Source organism: Talpa occidentalis, unplaced genomic scaffold (genome assembly GCF_014898055.3).
Source record: "Talpa occidentalis isolate TD23 unplaced genomic scaffold, MPIMG_talOcc4v2.1 talOcc4.5, whole genome shotgun sequence".
Lineage (NCBI taxonomy): Eukaryota > Metazoa > Chordata > Mammalia > Eulipotyphla > Talpidae > Talpa > Talpa occidentalis.
Window position 1 is genome coordinate 81,658,377 of NW_023604861.1, and position 25,368 is coordinate 81,683,744.

Genomic DNA, 25,368 nt, shown 5'->3' on the forward strand with positions numbered 1-25,368 from the left:
TGTTCCCTGCCAATCCCAGCTCCTTTACTAAGAACTTGTGACACCCAAATATAACGTCCATTCTTCTGATCCCAAATCACCCCAGAACATTCACAAAAGCCCCAAATATACTACTTTCTTCCTGGTAGGCGAGATATTACCCAGTACCTTTCACCCTGTCACCAACACATTACTCCATTTCTCCAACAGCACCCATGAGACAGGCTGCCCTAAAGGTACTGATCAAGGAAAAGGCAAACAGACCAGTTTTACAAGTAAGACAGAGTTTTCCTGTGCCTCGGTTCTCATTCCCTGATGACAGTAAAAAACAAAAGTTTCATCCATCATCCCATCCTTAAGCAGGGTGACAAATGAAATGAAATGAAATGAAATGAAATGAAAGCTCTTATCCCTAAAAATATAATTAATTTTTTAAGAAATTCAATTATCTCTAACTTTAGGATACACAGTCCATTCAAGCCTAGTGTTTTGACTTTAATCTTTAAGAAAGCTGCAAAAAGCACTATTTACAATAGGTAAACTATGGAAACAACCCAAATGCCCAAAAATAGATGACTGGATCAAGAAGATGTGATACATATACACAATGGAATATTACTCAGCAATCAAAAAAGATACACTCATGCCATTCACAGCAACATGGGTGGAGCTGAAAGGGATCATGCTCATTGAAATAAGCCAGAAAGAAAAAGAAAAATACCAGATGGTTTCACTTTTAGGAGGAATGTAGAGGATCCAAATAAGGGAACAGGAAAAAAAAAAAAGTAATTACAATAAAGTAAATATCAAAATCAACAGGCAACTATAAACCAGAAACATTCTATAGGAGGGGAGAGGGGACTAGGATCAAAACAGGGGAAGAGCACAAGGGACTTTAGTGATGGTACATGGGCGTATTGGTGGTGGAAATTTCAAGGGGACTATAACCAAGATAAAGCATACATTGTACAAAATTGAAGAATGATGTAAAAAATATATAAAAAAATAAAAAGAGGGCCTCCCCGGTGGCACAGCGGTTGAGCGCTGGGTTGCGAAGCTGCCCGCGGCCTCTGCGGCGCCGGTTCGATCCCCGGCTGCTCCCCGGCCACCGGAGGAGGGTCCCACACAGCGCGCAGACCTCTCCTGCCGCCCACTGCTCCCCTCAGCAGTGTACTTCGGTCCTTCTGCCTGTTCTGCTCCCCGCTCTGGCTCTGGTGAATTCTCTCACTCTCCCGCGCTTCTCACTGTACCCAGTGCATGTATAAAACGAAAACAAACAAACAAACAAACAAATAAATAAATAAAACATGCCTCTATAAAAAAAAAAAAATTAAAAAAAAAAATAAAAAGAAAGCTGCAAAAACTTAAGGTGAGAAGTAGATTCCAATTCCACCTGAATCTCTGTAGCCTTGGACATGTTATTTAACCCTCCGCCCCTGGCCCTCGGAATAGTTTTCTCATTTGTAAGATGTGTGTTAGGCTATCTGAATTCTAAGTTTAATGCAGTAATTCAATACCTACTTATTAAATACCTACTTATTAGAAGCCAGAAAAAGATGAGTGGAAACTTATCCATACCCTCAAGGACTCCAAGCTGGGTCACAGGTAGCTGGGGAGCAGCTTAGAAGACAAAGAGATAACTAATTATAGCAAGATGCAACAAAACTGAAGAGGGTTGTGCCAAGAGATCTTCAGTGTATGAGACTAAAAACATGAGGAACAACTAATCATACGTAAAAGAAGTCAACAGATATTCCCAGCAGCACACTATACCTGTGCAAGAGGTACAGAGAGGTATGAAAGAGGCAGCATTCCATGGAGGCTTCCCCACTAACTAGTTTTTGAATAACTGGAAAAAAGATGCACAATACCATTTCTAACTTAGAGACTGACTGCAAAGTCAAGTCTCAGGGAAGTGGTCCTTTATCAGCAAACCCTGAGTTAAAAGGACTTTCATAAGAGCTAATCATTAGTCCAATGTGATAAAGGAGAACCAAGAAGCAACCCAGTTGACCAGGAGGGTCTGAAAGTTAAAGGTGAACAGAAACTTCCAGCTGCAAAATACAAAAGGCAATTCAAATCCACATACCAAGGATATCTCTATAGTGACTAAGCACATTTTTTTTCTTCTGAAAGACCCAAGTGAAAATTTTTTTAAAAAATTTTACACTTATATATAAACATAAGTAAATACAATATGTAAATATAAGCGTAAGGAAAAATTAGTCTTTTTAATAAGAGCAAACACAGAGCTATCAAATAAATGACACAAATTATCACACCAAATAATACCTTAGTTTCATAATCTGGCCAAAAGACATACTGTCCAATTGCTGTGGCCTGCTCCTGTGCCAGAAAACATCACTTGCGTCACCAGCCCTCTGATACCAGATTTTCCTATGCCTCAAGTACCTCAGGGCAGGATGTCAGCATTTTCCTTGCTCTCCTAAGATAATTCCAGATTGTACTCCTTCCACCCTCATGTAAAAATTCCTGGCCCTCCAAGTTGCTGTTACCTGGTTATTCTGGCTTTTATTCTGCCTTTTCTTTGTACCTTTACCCTCCTACTCATTTCTGGACTTTACTGAAGACTTTGGCATCCCAGTTTCCTCTCTACAACTCCTGCCATTACCATGGGTGGCTTTCAAAAAATACTTCAGCCTCTAAATTGCTTCACTACAATGATGACCTTTGGTACTCTCAGCCACCTACACCATACCTAGTCACACTCTAGACCTTGTCAACACAAATCTTAAATATCTTAAATGTCAATCATTCACTTCCTGACACACCTTCCAAGACTTCACTCTGGCCTGATATGTTTTTCAAACTCATCTGTCATCCCCACTCTTACTCTCTCCATTTTTCTCCCAATCAGCTTGCTCCCTAGATGGTCTTCTCTCCCCATTCTGGCCTCATGATCAGCTTCTTTGATTTCTTTGCACCCTTGGTCTTCCATCACATCTACCCTAGATTAATGCTAAATCCATATCCTCCTCTCCTAACCCTACACTCCTGAAGAAAATCACACAGCCTTGAAAAACTCTATCACTATTTATTCTTACTTTTTATATGGGCCTGCATTTACTTGTACTTGGATAGCTCCCTCTCTTACTCCTCTCAAAGACTAGTCCTACCCCTCAGGAGTCTCCTCAGTCCCATAAGCAATGCTACCCTTAGCAGATAAACTTGTCTCCTTATTCTAGAAAATTGAGATCATCTGCCATGACAAGCTTCAAATTCCTATCACCGCCCCCCTCCAAATTCCGAGTACTCTCACTACAAACTTAACTGTATCTACACTGATTCATTTGTCTCCACCTATCTAAAAGGGTGACCTTTTTTTCTCTGTCTTTTTCAAGAATTAATCACATTCATTTATTTACCCATTTAATCAGCAAATATTTACTGAATGCCTACTCTATGAAAACCATAGTTCTAGGCTTATGAACAAAACAGATCTTACATTCTAAAGAAGGGAGACAATAAATAGGAAGGAAATTACAGGGCTTATTGGAAGCAGGGAAGAGGAATAAGGAGTATTAAGGGAAGAAAGGGACTATAAAGTCAAAGATGAACTCTCTGAGAAGGTAACATTTAAGCAAAACTATGTATAGGACAGCAAGTTTTGGGGCTACCCAGAGGAAAAACATATGCAGAGAGAAACAATAGAGTATAAAAGCCCCAATGAGGCATAAATCTGCCCTACTTAAGGAACCACAAAGAGGCAAGAGTGAACTGAGTATCATAATCAAAGAGGGGAGGAGTGAAATAAAAGAGAAGGGAGTAAGTAACCTGGGCCAAAGCATAGTACTTTCTAGGCCCACACCAGGATTTGCAGTTTTGAGTGAGAAGGTTCTGAGCAGTGATAAACCATGAAATGATTTGTATTTTAAAGAATCACTCTGGCTAAAGTGTTGAAAGCAGACTAAGGAGGCTGCAGTAGAGGTAAAGATCAGTGAAGAAACAGCTTAGCATAAGTCAGGGAAATAGCTTACTCCAGGGAGACAGCAGGGGAGGAAGCTAGAGTGGTTGGATTCTGCTTGTACTATGAATGCAGGATTTTCTGATAAACTGGATGAGGGTTTTGGGCCTAAGAATATGGAGGGGCTCAACTGGATAAATAGAGGAAAAGTTTTGGGCCTCAGTATTTGAAGAATGGAGTTAATAGCTCAATATGTAAAGAATCTCTATAAATCATTAAGATGAATTGTTCTAACTGGAATATGGGCAAAGAAACAAACCAAAGCTTCTCCACAGAGGATATAGAAAAGACAAACAAACAAGCAAACAAAAAAACAGATTGAAGGAACAAAGAGAAGAAAGGAAGAAGGAAAGGAAGAGAGCAAACATATCCAATCTCATGAACAACATCACTTCTGGTAGAAGTATTGGTTTAATCTTCCTAAAATTACTTTTCAACATGCATCAAAATCTAAAAATCTCTTTTGATTCAGTCATTTCATATTCAAACATTTATTCTAAAGAAGTAATAGAACAAATACCCAAAGGCTTAAAAAAATACACATTGCAGGTGCTTTGTAATTGCTATAAATAACCTAAACATCTAAAGGAGATTGGTTAAATAATTCCCAATACATGCATACAATAGACTAAAACTGAAGATGCAGACATTTAATACAGAAAAATAGGATACATACCAGGGAAACAGATTGTAGAGGATCACAGTATATCCCTATTTTTATAAAAATACTTAAATCTGGAAAGTACACATCAAAATGTTAAAAAAAAAAGGTAATCTATAGGCTTATGGGTAATATTTCTTCTTTTTATCTGGCTTTATGTCTATTCTATTATTGTTGATGATTAATTTATATTCAAAAAAACCTTTAGGATTTCTTGATTGCTTTCTCCAATATCAACCAAAGATTATGTATAAAACAAGCATTCATTTCATTGCTTCAAGTCTTCAAGCCCCCAACACCATATACCATTTGAGAGTTTTGAACAGGGCCCTTTTTAAGAGTCCTGTATATAAACATACGAATCACTGAATAGTAAAAGTGGATTACAATCCTAGGAACTTCTCTGTGGTTTCAAATAAATAGAAATTGAAAGGCTAAAACAATATTATAATGGCACTTAGAATAGTGCTTTACATTGTAAGTGTAGAGAAGGGACTGAAGAGGGCAGGTTGGGAGAGAAGAGAAGAGATAGTAAGCAAAAAGGAAAATGGAAATTCCTTAAGTCCCTATGGCATTGATACTCAACTTTTCAGACAAATGGTTTTAAACATATTTAATTAATAATTAAAATTAAATGGCCACCCATTATCTCTTCAGAACTCAACCTTTCTAGGTAGAACATAACGCATATTAAAGTGGTTCCTGTGCCAACATGAGACATAAAGCCCATGCACAGCAGGTTCATGAATTTTTATCAAAGACAAGACCCTCAAATTCTCAATAGGAGTCTCTTTATTGTTATACACAGTTCTAACAAGCTTAGTCATTGAGTTTCCAAGTCCACAGCAAACTAAAAGCAGTGAATTAGAGAGGTGCTAATTCAGGAAGACACAGGGACAGCAAGCAGTGACAGCTGATAGTCTCTCTTTTTTCTTTAATTTTTTTCTAAAAATTTAAAAATTTTTTTTAAGATTTATTTATTTATTTATTTATGCAAGCACTGTGTACAATCAGAAGCGCGGGAGGGTGAGAGAATTCACCAGAGCCAGAGCGGAGAGCAGAACAGGCAGACTGATGAAGTACACTGCTGAGGGGAGCAGCGGGCGGCAGGAGAGGTCTGTGCACCGTGTGGGACACTCGCCCGGCAGCTGGGGATCGAACTGATGCTTCAGAGGCTGCAGGCAGCTTCGCAACCCAGCGCTCAACCGCTGCGCCACCAGGGAGGCCCTGGCTGATAGTGTCTTAAGGAAGGAACCAAAAACACTATAAAGCACAAAGATGAGATTCAAAAAGCACAACAACCCAGGACCACTTTATTCAGGAGCAAATTGACTTACTCATACCAAGCAAATATCCTAATAGAGCTATAACAAAACACTAACATTTTAATAACAATGCATTTGAGAATTAAAAGAACATAAAGATGTTAGACTTGGAAAGAAATTTCACCATCATCTAGTCCTCACCGTACACACAAGTATATGACAGATAGAGCTGGGAAGCAATTTGTTCAGACTACAGGACATGGTGGTCACCATATAGGTTCAGATCAGAAGTACCTTCCAGATATTATGCAGCCTCTGTGGCAAGTCATCTCGAAGAAAAAAAAAAAAACAAACAGATATTGTATTTCAGATAAAGTCCTATTCAAAATAGTACTTTTTCAAAACTGAGAAGTTCCCAAATGCCCAGAAAAACTGTCTCCCAATGATGAGTCACCTCAAGTGGATTTTCCATCTGACCAGACCATTCTTCTACTTACCTTTTGTCACTCCTTCTATCTATAAACCGAGTAACTCCCCACATCCTTCCCTACTCTCTTCAAACTCCCAATTTAACTACCATCCCATAGCATTCAACAGAAAACAAACACCATGAGGCAAGAATTCCTTCAACTTGCCTCACCAATTTCTTCTCTATACCCATTCTTTCTCCTCTTCCTTCAAGAACAGTCAATAAAGTACCCTTTCTCAAGTCCAAGATCATCTCTTCCACCTGAGTTCATGATTTCACTGACAAGTCATCATCACCTCCTTGGATGGTGCTATTCCATCAATAATTCCCCCTATACTGTATTCCCAACCTCTACTGGCTATTTCTCTGCTTAATGTACTCAAGACTCTTCCATCATAAAAAATAATCCCTTCCTGACTCAGTATCCACCTCATTTCCTATTCCATCACCAGGATTCCTCTCTGCACTCCATTTATAATCCTCTAACTTCTAACTCAGGCCTTTCTGAGATGAGATCTGAATGGGAAGAAGTAGCCAATCATGGATATATCACCAAGAACATTCCAGGCAAAGGTAACAATCAAGCCTAAGACCCCAAAGAAGAAACAATGTTAAACTTCAAAAAAGTTGAAGCACACTGGTTGAGATAAAAAGAGATACAAACTCTTGTAGGGGTTTGCTGGTCAGAGTGAAGAGTCTGGACTGTATTCCAGGTGTGCTCCTTTTCTCTATTTCTTCTAAGGAATCTTCTAACCTACACTGCCCACTTCTCCCTTCTTCCACACGGTCTCCTTGTGAGATGTCATTCCATTTCAGCTTTCAACAAAATCTTGATTATAAGACAATTCCCACCAAACTTTTCTCTGAAATCCAAAACAGTCCTATCTAACAGTGTCTTAAGGTATATCCACACTTGGATTTTCATTGGCACTTCATGCTAAAAAAAAAACAAAAAAAAACTCCCAAACTAAAGTTATTCTTTCCCTTTTACACTATTCTTTCTTCTTTTTATTTACAACATAATCTACCCAGTTATGTAAACCAGAAGCCCAAGATTCATCCTAGCTTTCCCTCACTTCCAACATCTAATTATAAACACTGATTTTTCTAGCTTAAGGGAAAGGTAAGGAAAGAAAGTATGTAGAAAGAAAGGAAGGGAATCTTTCACTTCCTCTTATTATGGCACTCCCAATATAGCTCATACATGAAGCTAAGGTTTACAATCCAACAGAGGAATGTTGTCTTAGCCCCAACTCCAAACGTCTAACACTTCAACTTAATCAACACTACCTTATTCTTCCTCTCAAATAATCTCAACAGAAACTATACAAGTTCTCCTCTCAAAAACAGCTTCAAGATTACCAGTTATCTCCTTTTTTATATAAGGAAAGATGTGCTCCGAGAACGGAACATGTATCCAAGGTCATTGGAGTAGGAGACTGGGTGATCTACTTGCCTTACCTTATACACTTGTTTGGTTATATCCTAGTGAGCTAGCTCTAAAAGCAGAAACTGAATATATAGGCTCAGACATGACTCCATAATATCACCTTAAAATCACTCCAAAAATAGCTGAGTAGATAGCCACTTAAATAATCTATTCTACATTATAGTGATTCTAAAAATATGACTTAAAAATAAATAAAACTATTATTTTTTAAAAAAAATACATCCTCTGAGAAGTCTACATTACCCAAAATTAACTTTTTTCCAAGTGAATTCTCATCACTGGTCGGTCACCTAGGGTTGACCTTTCAACAAAGTCATGGAGCTCACAGAGCAAACCACCAGGCAAGATTGACTGCTGATCCCTCTTTTCACTTTTCCTCTCTGAAAATAGCAAGAACAGCGAGAATTAAGTGTCTATCTATGTTTTAAGAGCTACATACAGTGACCAATTTTAGGCACTCCCTCTCTAGACCCAATTTATAACCTAGCTGCTAGTAGCATATTTATGAACCTTTTAAAAACCATATCCTCTTTTATAAATATAAAATTCATGTCCTTCCCACACTTCAGTTCCTTAAGCCTACCTATAGTATGCCTCTAAAAAGGGTATACCACCACTTCTTATCCTCTTTGCTCTTCCTTCCTTTTATGGTTAGACCTGTGACTAGTCTGTATTCCTTCAAATTTCTTATTACCTTACTATCTTAACCGTCCCCCTTGGCTCAATGGCCCAAATATAGGTTACAAATCATTGTCCTAATTTACTACAGGTTGTCAACTACCACAAGTTAGAAAATTAATGCATACCTTACCTAAACATAAATTTCAGTAATATCTGAGTTTTTGACATGATCTAATTTCCATTTCAACAGTATAGTGCTTAAATAGTTTGATAATTTATATAGTTAAGATACTTACACCTCATATCTCTACATTGTAGACTGACAGAATTGGGTATGCATAATAGAATCCAATCAATAAAAACAAATTTACATGATTTTCTGGAAATCTGGAAAAATTTTGTTATTTTTCAACTTTATCAAAAACCTAGATTTGATAGTTTCTATCCTTGTTTTAAGGTCCCCAAACATATATCTATTATGAACCCTGTATACTCTTATCTATCTGGTCTCTAGTGTGTACCAGTGAACTTGAATTAGTTCTGATTTATTGTAATATTCATTCATTTACTGTAACTCCAGTACCCACTGTTACACTGTTGAAGTGTAAGAGTCCTGAATTGGATACAAAATAAATCTAAGACCTACACCCTGTCTCCTAAGAACTAATCATCTAACACTAGAAGTAGATACAAATGAAACAACAAAATAAAGCTTTGAGATTATGGACCATCAACGTAGCCAGCAAGAATGGCATGAGGAAAGAGAAAGGAATCACTTTGGCAAATATGTGGTGAGTTCGGATATTAGGTGGGATAAAAATAAGGTACTATTAAAGTAGGTGGATGCAGAGATATTATGAATATAAAGCACTGGTTAAAAAATAAATCCACAGCACATGAAAGATGAGGAGGTTACAGGTCTGAATGAAGCAGAAGACCTGTGTTATAGCACACAAATTTGAAGTTTGACAGGTAGGTGGGGTCAAGTGTTCCTCAGGCCCATCATGCTAACAGCAACGTGATAGATTATGGAAATTTCTCTAAAACACAGATAGTTTTCAAGTGGAAAAAAAATCAAGCCACAATATTTATCTGCGATTCTATCTTTTTTTCTTCCTCTTCCTGGGGTTTATATATTTCCAAGACTCTAGCTTTAACTAAGTTATAATTATACACACAACAAATACTGCCTGATAAAAACAAAATGAATGCACCCGAATATTAAAGAATTACCATTTACAGATTGTTAACTATATTCTAAGCACTCTGTTAAAAGCTTCCATAATTTCATCTAATCCTTACAACCGTATGCAGTATTATCCATATTTTGTAAGTGAGAAGGCTAGATCGTACTAAATTGTCCAACATCACAGGGACAGTTGTGGGTTGCCTACCTCCAATTCCCATGCTTTTAAATCACCATACATGATACTAAACTTGAAAATCTTCACATAAGGATAACATCATAGGGCTCCCTTTATTCCAGAGGGACAGGGGAAGAAAGATAAAACTGGATATAAGGTATTCTTCAATCATTACTGAGTTACACCTAGTCAAACCAAGATTTTCAATAACCCAAAGAATCAATGGAATTATTTCTTCCAATACTGTCCTCCTTCTACCACCAAGGTTCCCAGTCTTCTAAATAGTACAAGAAAAAAATCTAAAAAACAGGGTTAGGCTACCCCCAGGGGAAATTAAAGAACTCTAACAAACTGTAAGATAATCAACACTTCCTAAACCAACAAGATTCACTGATCAGGGAAAAAGGATGAGCTGAAGGTAGCAGCAGGAGATTTGCCACTTGTGTAAATGCAGCTCAAGCCCTAATCCTCCAGAAAGGGCCCAACTGATGAGGCCTGCATCCTTTTCCTTCTTCCTGTTCCCAAAGGGTAATAAAGCTCCATTTACCCTCAAATTTATGCTTGGTATCAGAGGGATGGTAATGTTTCTCTCATTCTAAAGGTCCGAGGATAGCAGCTTGAAAGTATCCTTAAAAACAAGCACCAAATGGCATTATGCTCCTTTCTCTAGAACTTTCATCAAGTTTCAGATGAAAGGCATCATTATTTGCGATCATTATAATTACAAATGATAATCTAACATCACTGCTATGCTTGGCCTTCTGTTATAATATAGGAATGCCATAAACTCTTTCATCCAATAAACTCTCTGCACTTCAGATATCATAAATAAAAAGCCTCAACTGGCATTGACATCTATTGTCCACCAAGTTTAACTCTGAGCCCAAGGGAAAAACAAACTAGCTCACATTGATTCACTCTCAGTAGACCTCAAATAAAATGCCAAGTTTTACACTTTCCATTTTGTTCTAACTTGAGGAAATCACCATCTGCCAAGGTAGAAGTCTCACTCATAAGGACTCCTCTTTTTGAACAACTGCCTATAACTCAACAGAACTGGGATCACTCAAAGTATACGGCATAGACTAGTTAATAATAAAGATAACAGATAGTAATGATAGAGATAATAATGGAAAAAGTGGGTACAAAATGCTGCAGTTGTTATTATGTGCCTTATTGGTCCTTAAAGTGATACAAAAACACAAAAAATATAGACTTTTTTGCTTTGGGTATAAAGAAAACATAAGATTACTGTATGCTGACAATGTTGTTCCTCAAAAAAGACCAAAAACACTGCAATACTTACTTCAACCTTACTGAGAATACAACACAAGTAAATGTGCAAAACTAGGTATGTTCTCTACATCAAGTTTAGTCCAAAAAGTTCGGAGAAAAGGCTAGGCTAAGAAAATTCATTTAATGAAATCTTCCCTAACCATTTCAGTCTTCACTGATCTCTGCCCTCAACCCCTTCAGAATTTAGATAACACAGCCCAGCATTTTAATAGCTATTGTCTGTAGGGGTGCTCTGTTTCTTATATATTGATCACCTCTTGTCAACTAAAGGACAGAAGCCAAGGCTCCTGTTACTTCTTTATTTGCCATAGCAAGTCAGACAGAGAATATACTCAGAGAATATACTAGATGTTCAGTCAACCTAACTACCCTTTGGTGGCAGAGCAAGCTGTCTCTTAAGTTTTCTATCTTATACTTACATCGTCCCATTTCACGATCACAACATTTCTACAAAGGTAAGAGATGATTATTATTACAGAGGAAGCAGTGGATCACATTAGCTAGATGACTTCACCAAAGCCATATCGACAAGCAATAGTGAGAGAACTTGAACCCAAGACCCCTAACTGCAAGAGCTAGATTCTTCCTGAAAATTCTTCTCTGTAAAGGATTATCAATATCTTCTCTCATAACACTCTGATCTTTGATAACCCTTCCCAATCAAATATCCCTATAAGCGATTCAAGTCAGGAAATGTTTCCACGATATTTTACAGTTGCTTAAATATGGGGTTGTTCAATTATGGGGATGTGGAGAGAATTTTCTTAAGCTCAAACATCAAGTTCAGTCAGTGGTAGAGTACTGTTACACCTGCTCACAGCCAGGTTCTACAAAGCCTTATCGTTCTACCTCGTTTGGCTTACAGATCTATTTCTAGAAGTAGCTTTTTTATACAGAAATGATCTGAAGATTATTAACCAAAATAGGTTAAAATAGATTTCTGTCTTATTGATTATGAGAAAATGAATTTTTAAATTAAGTGACTTGCCTAAAGTCACACAGCAAATTAGACCCTCTGAGCCATGCCCAATTCCTCTCTCTCCCCACACTGACCAACACATCATGTGGTGTCACACTGGCACTACTGACATTTAGGGCTGGATAATTTTTTGCTGAGGGGAGGAAGAAGATCACTTGGACTGCAGAATGTTTAGCAGTATCCTTGGTCTCTGCTCACTAGCTGGAGCATTACCCCTTTCCTTGTGGCAACCCAAAATGTCTCCATTACGAAGTGTTAGCTAGGAGTAATCATCACTAATTGAGAGACAATGCTCTAGACCAGTGGTCTCCAAACAGGGATATACAAAACACTCTGCTGGGGCATGGATTATAAAAAAGAGAGAGAGAGAGACTCTCTACATTTATTTTCATCTTAAAAAATTAGATTTTATCTTTATTAGTTTTTAATACATGGCCCAGCACTGCTGCTCCCATTCTGTCCACATGTGTCTTACACAAATCTCATGGAAACCTGACAAAAAGTGTGCTTCCACAGCACAGACTTGAGATATACTGTAGTTCGTGTGCTCAGTTAAGTGGATTTAGTGATTACATGTGTTTTAAATGAATTACCCTTCATAAAACAAACAAGGGGTTTAAAAAGATTCCTGCAAAGAAACCTGGGATTAAAGATAACACAAGCATACATGAACTACACAAGACTGGCAGAGCCTCTTTCTAGTCCTAGCACATTCTTCATCAGTCACATTACAATGTGGAAATAATCACAATCTATTAAGATATGACAAGAAGTTCACCAAAACCTTATAGAGATTTTTAAAATATAGATTCACACTTATTATCATAATTGATGAACTTAATTCTAAGTATATACTGTGACTTCAGATATTAATGATGGTAGAACATTAAAATAAACACACATATATGAAGGGATCACATGCTATTTAGCTCATAGTGTTATTTTATTCAGAAAGTTTAGAGACTATTGCTCCTCACCAATACTGCCCAATAGAATTATCTGTGATGACAAAATATTTTCTATCTGTTCAAAATTGTATGCAGTAGCCACAAGTGGCTACTAAGTAACTGCTATGTGGCTAGTGTGTCTAAAGAATTAAATTATTTTATTTAATTTTAGATAATCTAGATTTAAGTAGTACTATGTGACTAGAGGCTGCATTATCAGACAGCACAGCTCTGGAACACTGATAACAGGTAACCACTACCTCAAAACAAGGAGTACCCAACATGCAGCATGCCCTCCTACATATCTTTGGCCATGTTATTTTCTCTGCCTAGAATGTTCTCCCAATCTTATCCATCTTCTAGCAGTAAGTTCTTATTTTAGAAGACACACCTCAAATATTACTTTTCTTTAGCTTTCTTGACTATTCCTCACCCCACAAAAGTAATTACCCCTCATGTCTGTTCCCCCTAGCCCTTTTACATACCCTCATATTGCACTTGGAACTATGTGCTCATGTGCCTAAAGTTGTATGAATGTGCATTCCCATGTCAAGGAAGGGCCATGTATCATTCATCTCTCCATGATGTCCAACACACGGTGAGAACTCAGTAGCATTTACTAAACATAACAACAATGAATTAACCAACAAAACTTGATCTCCCAATTCATACTGCAGTATTCCTTCCACCACACCAAAAGATGACTCCCAAAAAGTAAACTTGGAGGCTCGTCTTTGCTACTTCCCAGGGCAGATACTATGCCAATGGACAATGCCTTTTCTATTATTATTGTTTGGCTCTTTCAGATGTAAATCACACAGCAATTTCTGAGCCTCAAGCAGAAGGTAGATGGTGATAATAGTCCACTTTCTGAAGTGCCAACTTTCAAATACTTCAAGTTAAAATAACTGTTCTGGGGGCCTCCCGGGTGGCGCAGCACTATAAAGCTGTCCACAGCCTCTGCAGTGCGGGTTCAATTCCTGGCCAGCCAGGGAGATGCCCATATGGTGCCGCAAAACTCTCCTACCTCGCCGCTGCTACCCTCAGCGGTGTCTTGGGTCAGTCTGCCTGTTCTGCTCCCCGCTATGTCTGTGGTGAATCTCACCCTCCCATGCCTCTGGTCTGTACCCCAGTTCTTCTATAAATAAAAACAAATCTTTAAAAAAAAAAAACTGTTCTGATGCGGTAATCTTTTTTCATATGTATTTTATTAAAATTAATCACACCTTTCCTGTGAACTCTACATGCAGTTTTAAAACCTGTTGAGGTATAGTGTATGGCTTCCCCCATACTCTCTCTATGGGAAACCCTTCGGAAATTGTTTCTCTCCATCTCTCAATAATACATGAGCATAACTTTGTTAGAAAGACCAGAAGAAAGACTTTGACCATGGAATTGTTTATCTTGGATTTCATGTCTGAATTCTAGATTTGGTTATATTTAGCAAAGCTAAAACTGTCATTATGCAAAAAAACCAGGAAGAAGACACCATTCACAAACCACCCCCTGAAAATCTGCAGATGCCACTAAAATCTAGACTTCCAGCAGGCAAAGACATCTGAAGTGGGAGGGATCAAATTGGTGCTTGCGTCAAGAGAAGACCTGAGGTGCTTATAACTAACCCTTTGCCTAGCACAAAAGTTTCCTACAACCTAATTTCCTCTTCTTTTCTCTCCAACATACCTTTGGCTGTGGCCAAACATGCTCACTCTCACCCGTCCACTCCTTTCTATAACATTGGTCATCTCACCCCCTTCCCTGCTTCTGCTTCAAGCTTCTTGCCACTCTTCAAATCCTTTAGACACAAGCCATTTTCTAAAGTCTCTTCATCAGCACCATTAGCTCTGTTCACCTGGTTTCTAACTAGTCCAGCAGGGGTTCATGTATGAAGTCTCTCATTTGGGAAGTGAAGGCTCGACACCTTTGCATATGCTATTCTCTCTGCTTAGAAGGCCTTGGGTAATCCTCATCTAGAACATCTAGGCAATTTCCATTCCTGTTCAAACTAGCACTTCATCTACAAACTCCCATCCCCCAGGCCCTTTCTTTCTATCATCTCATAACATCTTTAAATCATCTACTATACATCAAAGGCCATGCTAAGTGCTGGGTACTTATCTTAGGGATCTTAAGTAAGTTTTAAAGTGTTTTTTAAAGGCTGGATCCAAGACCCATTAATCTTTCTTAGTATCTCTAGAGCCTAATACACTGCCTGCCATAAGACATCATTAATAAATGTTTACTAAATTAATACATGCATGCATCACATTGATACCACCAATATATTATAAAGATGTACCTGCTAGGTATGTGCGTTTATTTGTGTGTATGTGTGTTTAAAGTGACTTCACACACATTTTTTAGACTCACTGACCTTGCTCTGCAGGTAGGAGAAATTATCAGCTTACTGATAAGGAAACTTATTCAATAGTTCTCATTAGCCTCAGAGCTGGATTCCTTTAGTGTGAGAAAATGGTCCTAAAGGGCCACCTGAGCCACCTTTTACAGAACCAAATCAGTTCTGGAATGCTGTCTTGGGCAAAGCAGATATTCAACAAAATTATGTATTTATTATTTAAAAACTAAGGCCTCAGATAGTTAATGGGGTATGATAAAAGTACAGCTTTTTAGTCCTTCTTGGAACACTACTCCAATTTTCCCCATGAACTCACTCTGGAAGATTAAACCAAATCTCCCCTTGACATCACATGTCCATTACCTCAGACATGATTTAGCATTGCATCATGGCATCTTCACTGAAGAAGAAAAGAGAAAATATCCTCCCCTGCCTAAAAATAGCCACATTTCTGAACTCATACCTAAGACCCTTACTTCCCAAATGAGGGGCTTCACAAATAAGGCCCTGCTGAACCTGTCAGAAAAATCAGATGAACAAAGCTGACGCTCCTGATGGAGAGATGGCAGGAATGTCCCTGTTCTGAACCTTGGGGTTCTTGTAGTCCCTCATGAGAAAGCATACCACATCAGGGAATAAGGGATAATCAGTGGGATGTGATGATAACAGGATCTGAATTTGGAGCCTATCACATCACCCTCCCTGAAACTGCCTGGTCACTGCCAGGAGCACTTGAGGTACAACTCTCATCATCCTTAGACAACTCTGGGACTGGCAGGTAGGTCAACACCTGGGGACTTGAACAGGATTCAGGAAAGAGCATGGCTAGCCTAAAACATCTGATAATGCCTTAAGGAGCTGGTAAGGTCTCTGCAAAGAACACTTGGTTCTGTCCATCCACAATAAAGGAGAAGAGCTGATGCAGGTTGTTGCAGCCAAACTAGACTTCACATTGCCCTGCACTCACCCTTAACTATCTATAGGTATAAAGTTGCTGGAAAATAGCTAATGTTTATTGAGCACCTGAAACACGTTAAATAATTTCTATACATCGCCTCATTCAATCTTCAAGTCCACCCTATATGGCGGTGGTTCTCCAACTTTAGCTTACCAGAATCTCTCCAGAAACTTAAGGAGTCACACCTATGGTTTATAGAGTGAGGCCTGAAAATCTGCATTTCTAGCAAGATTCCAGGTGATGGTGCTGCTCCTGATCCAGGCTCCACACTTTGAGAACCACTGCCATGGGGACACAGGCTCAAGAGTGATTTGAAATGTCTCATTCAAGGTTTCACAGCTAGCAAGAACGGAAACAGAATATGAACAGCCTGACTCTAGAGACAATGCTAGTAACCATGTTCTTGTATATGTGTGAATGTTTACCTTGTCTTGGCAAATTCACTGACAGTTCTTTAAGGCAGACATCACACTTTCGACCTTCTTATGTCCCTCTTAGAACCTAGTAGTATATGTGTGCTTGGTAGGTGCTACATAAATACCAGCTCCTACATAGCTATACTCCTACGAGCCACCTAATCAAATGCAATTATAGTCAAAGAACATAAAGAGAGCAACACTACCAAACCTAGTTTTATAGGAGACTCTCTCTTGCTACAATGTGTCTCTGTCCATTCTGTCACTACACCTGGAAAACGCCTACTCATTCTCAGTCATTTCCTGTAGAAAGCAAGTCTTGGCTCTCTAAAATTGGGGGTAACTATACCCCAAGCTTAATTCCATGACAGCACATATCATTCTGTTATACCTGGCTGTTTTCCCATCGCTCCAAGTAGTCTGTAAATTCCAGCTTCTAGTGTAATATCATTTACCCAGAGGTTAGCACAGTGCCTGGCATATCACAGAACGCCATAACTATTTGTTGAATGAACGAATGTGGAGCTGCAAGTCCTAAGCTCCACTTAAAAATATCACAACACATGATGTACAGTTCTGAGGGATGAATTCTGGAGAAGAAGAGGGCAGCTTAGATGATAACAAAGACCAATTTTACCTTTTCTCTACCTCATCACTCAGACTCTGAGAATAGCCTCAGAGTGGTTAGAGTAGTACCATCTATAATGAGACAATATTCAAGCTAAACAAAATACTCCTGGGCTATAAGGTCAGCAGAGGCCATTCAGAGGAGAGGACCCCCTATCTCTCCTGTTTTCTCTCACACACACTTCTCCATCCCACTGCACTCAAGGGTTTTGGCACTGGGATAAAACAGACAGATCAAACTCAAGGGTGCGGATCTGGCAGCGGGCACAGAAGCATCCCCATCCTGCACCAAAGCCGACAATGAAGGATCCAGAGGGACAGTGACTCAGGCCTCTGATTAAGTCCAGCCAGAGCAGTACTGAGAATAGAAAAGAGCAACAATTTCACAAGGACATGTCATATCTTTTTAAAACCAATGTCTTTAAAGTAACAGCTTCAACCCTAACCCCAGAAAACCGGGCCCCCACTAATTCCAGTGCTTATTATACAAGCTGAGAGTCAAACACAGCTGCTTCTTCCCAATATGCCCTCACCTGCAACATTTACCATGACAGGCATTTCCCAGGCCCAGGTCGGGACCCTGCTTTCAACCTCAGCTTGCAAAAAGCTTCTTCTCCAGCTGATAAATTGTTCCACCACCATGTTGCAGTAATAGAGGCCTCCCCCTTCCTCCATCCCCTCAGTCCATAACACAACCTACAGCAGGTTGGCCCCATCCAATTAGTTTGAATAGCTTCATGCCAAGGAAATTGCTGCTTTTATTAAAAATAAAAGCACACTAGGCAGGCAATGGGCTGTGAAAAGTATGAGTCTAGCATAATTATGAAGGTCGAGGTTAAGGTTACAAAAAGAGATATGCAAAGATTTCCAGAAAGCCTGGGGGATAGATATGTATCTACATATCTATAGATATATAAATGAACACACACTAGGAATTTATACAGCAGATCTAAATAAAATCATCTCCAATAGAGGAAAAATGATACCTTTCTCAAGTAATTCATTTGGCTGAAAAAAAGTAAAATAATAAAAACTGAAACAGGAGAAAGAAGGGCCTACCAGACTGATTTCAAAATAACCACATTCATTTCCTATAATTTCTGTTATCTTAGCTATACCCTGGGGACCTGATTACAGTCAGGTCAGGAAACAAACCTAGTCAAATCCACCAAGAGACTTCGATCTTAGAAAAACAGATTCCCATTCTCCAAAGATCTCTTCCTTCAAAGCTTGCTCATGCAAGTGAAAAAGTTGGGTAGGAGGAGGAAAAAACCTCTCTCTTCCTTACAGCTCCTCCATCTCCACCCTTCAGTCTCACATCAATATTTCAAGTTTTTGGAGGATGACAAGCCCACCACCCCGCATTTGAATGTGAAGCTTTACACTTTCACACCTACGTTTTCTCCTCTGATCTTCATAATTTGCTGATGGAGACAAGAATTGGCTTGTCAAAAAAAATTTTTTCAAATAAAAGGCCACTGAGGCAAACAATTTCTGGCAACCTCTCCCAAGCCCGTAAGTCCTGTCACTTTAAAATCTGTTTTAAATTTCTCAAGGACAATGATTCACAGGGCAAGGGAAGGGGGAAGGGAGGGCAACTGGTCAAAATCATTCATACATTCAACAACTAGAAACCAGAGTCTTGCTGCATCAGCACAAGATTTTAATTTACGGCGCACTGAAGGAGTCCCACCATACCTTCGGCCAACACCTCGTCCACCGTGACCTGCTGCCGCCCGATGCCAAAGACCCTTCCGATGTAGCCACTGCCCAGGCCCGAAGTGCTGCTCCCTCCTCCGCTGGAGCCGGAGCCCAGGCCAGAGCCTCCCTGCTCTCGCCGGGAGTCAAAAAACTTCTTCATCTTGAGAATGGGAAGCAGAAAAGCAAAATACCGAACGGTTTCTGGATTTTTTTTTTTTTTTTTAAGAAAACAAGAGATCCAAGGATTTCTCGGATTTCAGCGCCGAGAGGAGCCACCCGAATCCGACCGTGGGGGTGGGGGCTGACGGAGGATGCCTATAGGAATATGCGTGTCAATCGCGCGGCGGTCCCCTCCTCCTCTAGAGAGCGATTCGTGTAAGTTTAAACCTGTGATGACAGAGGAGAGAGGATGAATCAGTAACACACTTAAAAATTCAACTGCTGAGTCCTGCGGGGGGGGGGGGACGGGGGGAGGCAAAAGCCATCACCCGGGGGAAACGCTTCATGCATTTTCTTGGCGTGAAGACCATGGGGCTGAAACCGCGTCCCCGGTCCCAGAACGCAGGACCCCCGGCTCGGAAAAAGGAAAGATTCGAGCCGCCTTGGGCAGCACCCACCCTGCCCGGCACTGCCTCCCCCTCCTCCGTGGTCTCCCCGCCGCCCTGCGCGGCAGCATCCCGGCGGCACCCACTTGAGACGGTTCGGCAGCCGGCGCCCAGCTACCAACCCCGCAACATTGTCACGACCGCCCAGCCGGCCAGCTACGCGGAGAGGAGGCGGCGCTGCATCCAGAGCCGGGGCCGCGTTCGGCGCCCGCCCGCCCGCCAGCTGATCCCCAGAGCGCCCGGCGGAGACTGACCCGCCGCCCCTCCCCCGCGCGCGCTCCCGCCCGGCTCCATCCACCCAACCAGGAAGTGAACCGCCGCCGGAAGTGCCTGTCGGGACGGCGCGGCAAGGGGCCGGGGCCCTCCTGCGGCCGCCGCTCTGTCGCGACGGACTGGAAGGAGTGGTCGGAGAGAAGGGGACCGGGTAAAGAGGTCTCAGTGCCGAGAGTTTTAGAGAAGAACGTTGATATCGCCCGACCCGCAGGGCATTCTGGGAAAAGTAGTTTGTTGCAGCTGGGTGGCTGGACTACAATTCCCAGATGCCCCCGAGGGGCGAGCACTGCGGTGGCGGTGGCCTCTACTCAGAGGTTGTTATTGGGAAAGTGCGTTTGTGTGTTTGTGGGAATTCGGTTATTTAAGCACGTACGGTAAAGAAACTGCCAGAGACTCGGGTTTCCACCCTGCTGTATGTTCCACCCTTCTAGAGCCATCTTATTTGTGACTTGACCTCCCAGTACTAGAGGTTCTGGGGGTTGTGGTTTCCGAACGGATGGAGGCTGACAACTGAAGGACGCGGCTTAACCGCTTGGTCCCCAGCCGGTCCTCGGGGGGCTTACCAACGTCACTTGCGCAAGAGGTGCAAGACTGAAGGTGATCAGGAAAATTGGGGCGGCAGCTGGTACAAGACCACGCCCAAAAGCCAGCCCTAAAGTCAATAAAACTGGTGCCTTTCTGCCCCAACCTCAAAGCTGTTTTTACTTTCAGACTTTATATTGAGAGCGGGCTCAGCGGTCAGCTCTAAGTTGGTGCTGTGAAAACGCCTATTACTAAGACTGTGTCTTGTCTGAGAATCCACCCGCGAGAGTCAAACAGAGAAACTTGAAGGGTGTGTGCAGAGAAAATATTTGGGTACCAGGAAATCTGGCCGGTTGGCTCTCACCCCAAACTTTAGGGCTTCTCTCTTGACAATGACCCTTAATTCTTCCATCTACTACTAGCATCTTCCTGACGCTATTAGTAGTCTGATATTCATTTACTCCTTTCCCACCAAGAACTCTAGATTGACCTTTTATACTTCTTTTTCACTTCAAAATTACCTTCTCGTTGCACACCTTAACCTGATGGCTGAAAGTGGGTGGTGAACAATGTGATTTACATCTGGCAAATGCAAAGTTTAGTTGATACCCTTCTCCATCCCTAAATATCCTGATAGATGATGCTGAAGATAACACGAAATCCCTGTCATATATCCCCCAAATTATGATTTTTCTAACCCCTGAGAGAGAGGTTATTTCTCACCTCCACCCTCCCTGATAACTAATTCTGCGACAGCCCTCTTTGCTTGTAATTCATCCCAGAATGTTTTCAGCAGCCATTTGAGAAGAGTAAGGAAGGGTGTTCAGGAGGGAAAAAAAAGAAATAGTTCTTGCTTTCTCTAATCTGTATGTTGTTGAACTGAGCTCTGACTGGGCTGGCTGTGACGTAACTGCTGCTTTTCTTACTCCCTCCTTCCTCCCCTTCTCTTTTCCTCCTTTTTACTTTCCCCTCTTCTCTTTTTCCTCCTTTTTCTTCTTACTTCAAGTAGTGCCTTTGAGTTAACTTCCTGTGTAGGCACAGCATCTTTTCTTCTCGAGGGAGTCAATATTGTCACCTCAGTTCATGAATTAACGCAGCCATCTCCAGGGTGGATGCAGCACCTGCATTCCCTCAAAACAAGCCCACAGAGGCATGTTCTCTGCACTTTCCCTAAAAGGATAGATTTTATCTAAGGAAGTTAGGAACCTAAAAATAGATAGGAAAGCTCATTTGGAAATTCACTGACCTCAGTATTTCTCTGCACTTACTTTTTAAAAAGATGATCTGTTGGGTCTTCGACTCTGTTGCCATCTCAGTTTTTACTTTTCCAGACTCCTGATGCTAAACTAGGCCAAATTTACACAACTCCCAAGTCTCACTTCTGAGATGCCAAAACTTGTTTTTATTCATTAGGGACAAGGTAGCTAAGGTATTTATCAAATACCCAACTGAACACTTTGATCAGAATCTGAGGAGGAGGCTTTAAAAAAAGAATGCCTTTCCATTCTTTCACAGACTAATGATTATAATGTCAAAACTCAACAGTTTTTTAGTATTTTGCATATATTATGTAATATAATCCTCCCAATGACCCTATGACATAAAGTGCTATTGTTACACTCATTTTATACATAGGGAAACTGATTTACTATGCACCTTCCTTCCATATGCCAGTTGCTGTATTAAGCACTTAATGTATTATCTTGTTTAATCCTCGTGAACGCATCACTGCAAAGTGGGTATTATTGCTTATTACATCAAAATAGATATTATTATTATATTATTATCCCCAATTTATAGATGAACACTGAAGACTTCATTAGTAGCAGAGGGACGCACATGATTTGTTAGGTTTGGAGGAAATGATTTAACCAGTGGTATGGCTAAATCATGTCACAATAAGCCCAGGTATGGCAAATGTGTGTTTGCATCTTAGAAGAAGTCAAAGAGAAGGGAATCAACATTAATTAATGATCTTAAGGAAGGTGGCACTGCCTTGGAGATTTAACCTTCACAATACACTTATGAGGTACCCATTACTTTATTGATGTGGAACAGGCTAAGCAAGGCTAAAGTATGTCAACTATTGCTACACACCCTGCACAGGACAGACTAGAATCAGAACCTGATTGACCTCAAAACCCACATCATTTTCACTATACCATGCAGCCATCCTATGTTGCAATTTTTAACCCTGTGGAATTAATTAGAAATGCAAATCGCCATACCCAATGAAGACCTACAAATGGGGGAGAGGGGCAGAGGGAGCAGTTTCTTTTAGCCCACCATCTAGGTGATACTTTTTTTTTTTAATAGAAAGATACTATTTTGTCTGGCAGCATGGACTGACATCCAGTCACAGAACTGGAATTGCTTCTTGGTGCACATGGCTTTGGTGACCTTGAGCACACTAAAGCACACAGTTTGCTCAGGAGCCAGCATTTGCCACTGTGGCAGTGTCACTCCTCTATATGTCCCTGAAGCAGTTACATGGCCAAGTTCAAGTTCGTATGGGACTTCTCAAAGCAGTTGAACTTTCAGATGTAGTAGAGGTAGGTAGTCTCGCAGATGACAGTGGTCTCTATATCTTCATCTTGGTCACAACACCAGACACGATCTGCCCACACATAGAGACATTTTAGGCATTTCTTGTCAATGTAATTGCCCTTCATAGTTTCATTGGGTGATTTGAAACCCTGATCAGCATTCTTGTAATTTGGCAGGAATCTGTCCTTGCACATTTCTCCAGACTGGATTCTCTTATTATTTGAAAGATGTTCACCTCCTTTTGGTAGACACACAATTTTAGCAGTGAATGACTGCCATCTTCTCAGGCCACCCAAAAAAATACCTACTGATTCTGATAACATTCTCAATTTGAGAACCTGTTGAACAGAAGGGAAGTTGTAGCAAGCCTTTCCCTTCTTTAAAAAGAACAAGTTTTGTTTTCTGGTTAGAAAAGTAATTATATAAATTTTGAAGAAAGCATAAAGAATAAAAATCACCTCAGGATAAAAATAACTCAGATAACTGCTATTGAAATTTTGATCATTTTCCCTTTAGTATTCTTTTAACTATAAATATAGCATTGTTTTATTTTTTACTTATATAGACCAGATTAGATCACATGGTATATTTGGTATATACCTTTTGTCATTTAATAGATTCCCATTTCTATATAGCTTCTCCAGAAACATTATTTTGATGTTATTTAATAATCAATTCTTTACTGTTGAATATTTTATGGTTTTATTTTAAAATTTTACTGATATATACATATATGTTATTAGAATGAGTATCCTTATGAGGGCTTTTTTTATTTTTTTTCCCTAATGCTAAGCTTTTTCATAAATGCAATAATTGGGTCAAAGGTATGAGTGTTTTTACAACTAGAGGCAAAGTAACCTCCAGGAAAGATACTGATTTGATTAGCAAATCCACAAGGTTTATTACAATGAACCAAATAAATATATTTCTTCCCCTCAATGAGTTTTTGGTCTTAAAAGAAGGCATTTAATCCTAGGAATCCCCATAACCTTGTGAACAGTGAGTTTGTGCAATTTAATAAAAAAAACTATCCTATTTTGATACAGGTAGAAATGATGCTTACTGCTTTCATTGTCATTGTGTAAGTTAGTGAAACTGAACACTTTCTCTCTTTAACCAAACTACATCTGGACCTTAGATTCTATCCTTTACTTGCTTGGTCCATTTTTAGCAAGAATCCTGATGGGTCAGTTAAACAACACCATAGCCTCTCTTGTTATTATCTGATCAACCTTGCTGTTTGATCCCTTGCCCTTACTTTATCACTCCTGCCCTCATCTCATCCCCTGCCTTCACCTAATCACCATGGCATGCCTTCAGAAGAACCCCATTGAGTCAATCTAGCACGAATCCCTCTAGTTTTGATGTTTCCTCTTAGTAATTTCTTCATTCACTGACTCCCACCACACTTTTTGCCTATAAATTTCCATTTTTCCAGGTTGTACTTGAGCTCCATCTCTCCTTTACTATAAAACCCTCATTATAGTCATTGGAGAAAATCTTCCTCAATGTCTTTTTTTTTTTTAGTATATGTGCTGCCGAAGCAAACACTCAATGTCTTTTTTTTTTTTTAAAGATTTATTTATTTATTTATACAAGCACTGGGTACAGTCAGAAGTGCGGGAGGGTGAGAGAATTCACCAGAGACAGAGCGGGGAGCAGAGCAGGCAGAAGGACCGAGGTACACTGCAGAGGGGAGCAGCGGGCGACAGGAGAGGTCTGCACGCCATGTGGGACCCTCCTCCGGTGGCCGGGGAGCAGCCGGGGATCGAACCGGCACTGCAGAGGCTGCAGGCAGCTTTGCAACCCAGCGTTCAACCGCTGCGCCACCAGGGAGGCCCCTCAATGTCTTTAATAAGGTAATGAGCAATTTTTAATTTAATATGTTCATTTATCCATTAGTTATTAAGTAACAATTACATGTGAAAATGATGCTCAGAGCTGGGAATGTAATAATAAATAAGGTAGATATATTCCTTTCCTTACATTTTGTAATCTAGTACTTACTGGACATATGTATTCACTTTAAACTCACATCCTTTTTCCATTTTTCTGTTTCCACTTTTAAGAACTGACTTGAAAGTGCTCTTTCACTTATTCAATCAGTATATATAGAGAACACCAATGTTAATCACTGTTCTGGGCACAGGAAATAGGGTGCAGAACAAGATAAACAAGGTTTTTTCTTGTAAGAAAGCTTACATTGAGGTCAGGGTGAGAACACAATTAGTACACAAACAGGTCAAGAAGGATGTCAGATAGTGACAAATGCTATGCAGATAATTACTCTCAGGTTATGTGAGAGAAACTGAGTGACTACTTTTGATTGGATGTTCAACTTTTTATA

General features: G+C 40.1%; 1 protein-coding gene across 6 annotated transcripts in view; it reads right to left on the reverse strand.

Moving 5' to 3' along the window:
- AAK1 (AP2 associated kinase 1) overlaps window positions 1-19,877 on the reverse strand; it is a 177,269-nt gene extending 157,392 nt beyond the window's left edge. For all 6 annotated transcript variants that reach the window (XM_054701690.1, XM_054701691.1, XM_054701689.1 and 3 more), the window contains exons 1-2: window positions 19,766-19,877; window positions 19,072-19,461 (exon numbers count right to left, since the gene is read on the reverse strand). In XM_054701690.1, coding sequence (XP_054557665.1) covers window positions 19,072-19,234 — 163 coding nt within the window. In that variant the 5' untranslated portion in view covers window positions 19,235-19,461; window positions 19,766-19,877. The remainder of the gene's footprint in view (window positions 1-19,071; window positions 19,462-19,765) is intronic.
- Window positions 19,878-25,368: the final 5,491 nt, after the last annotated feature.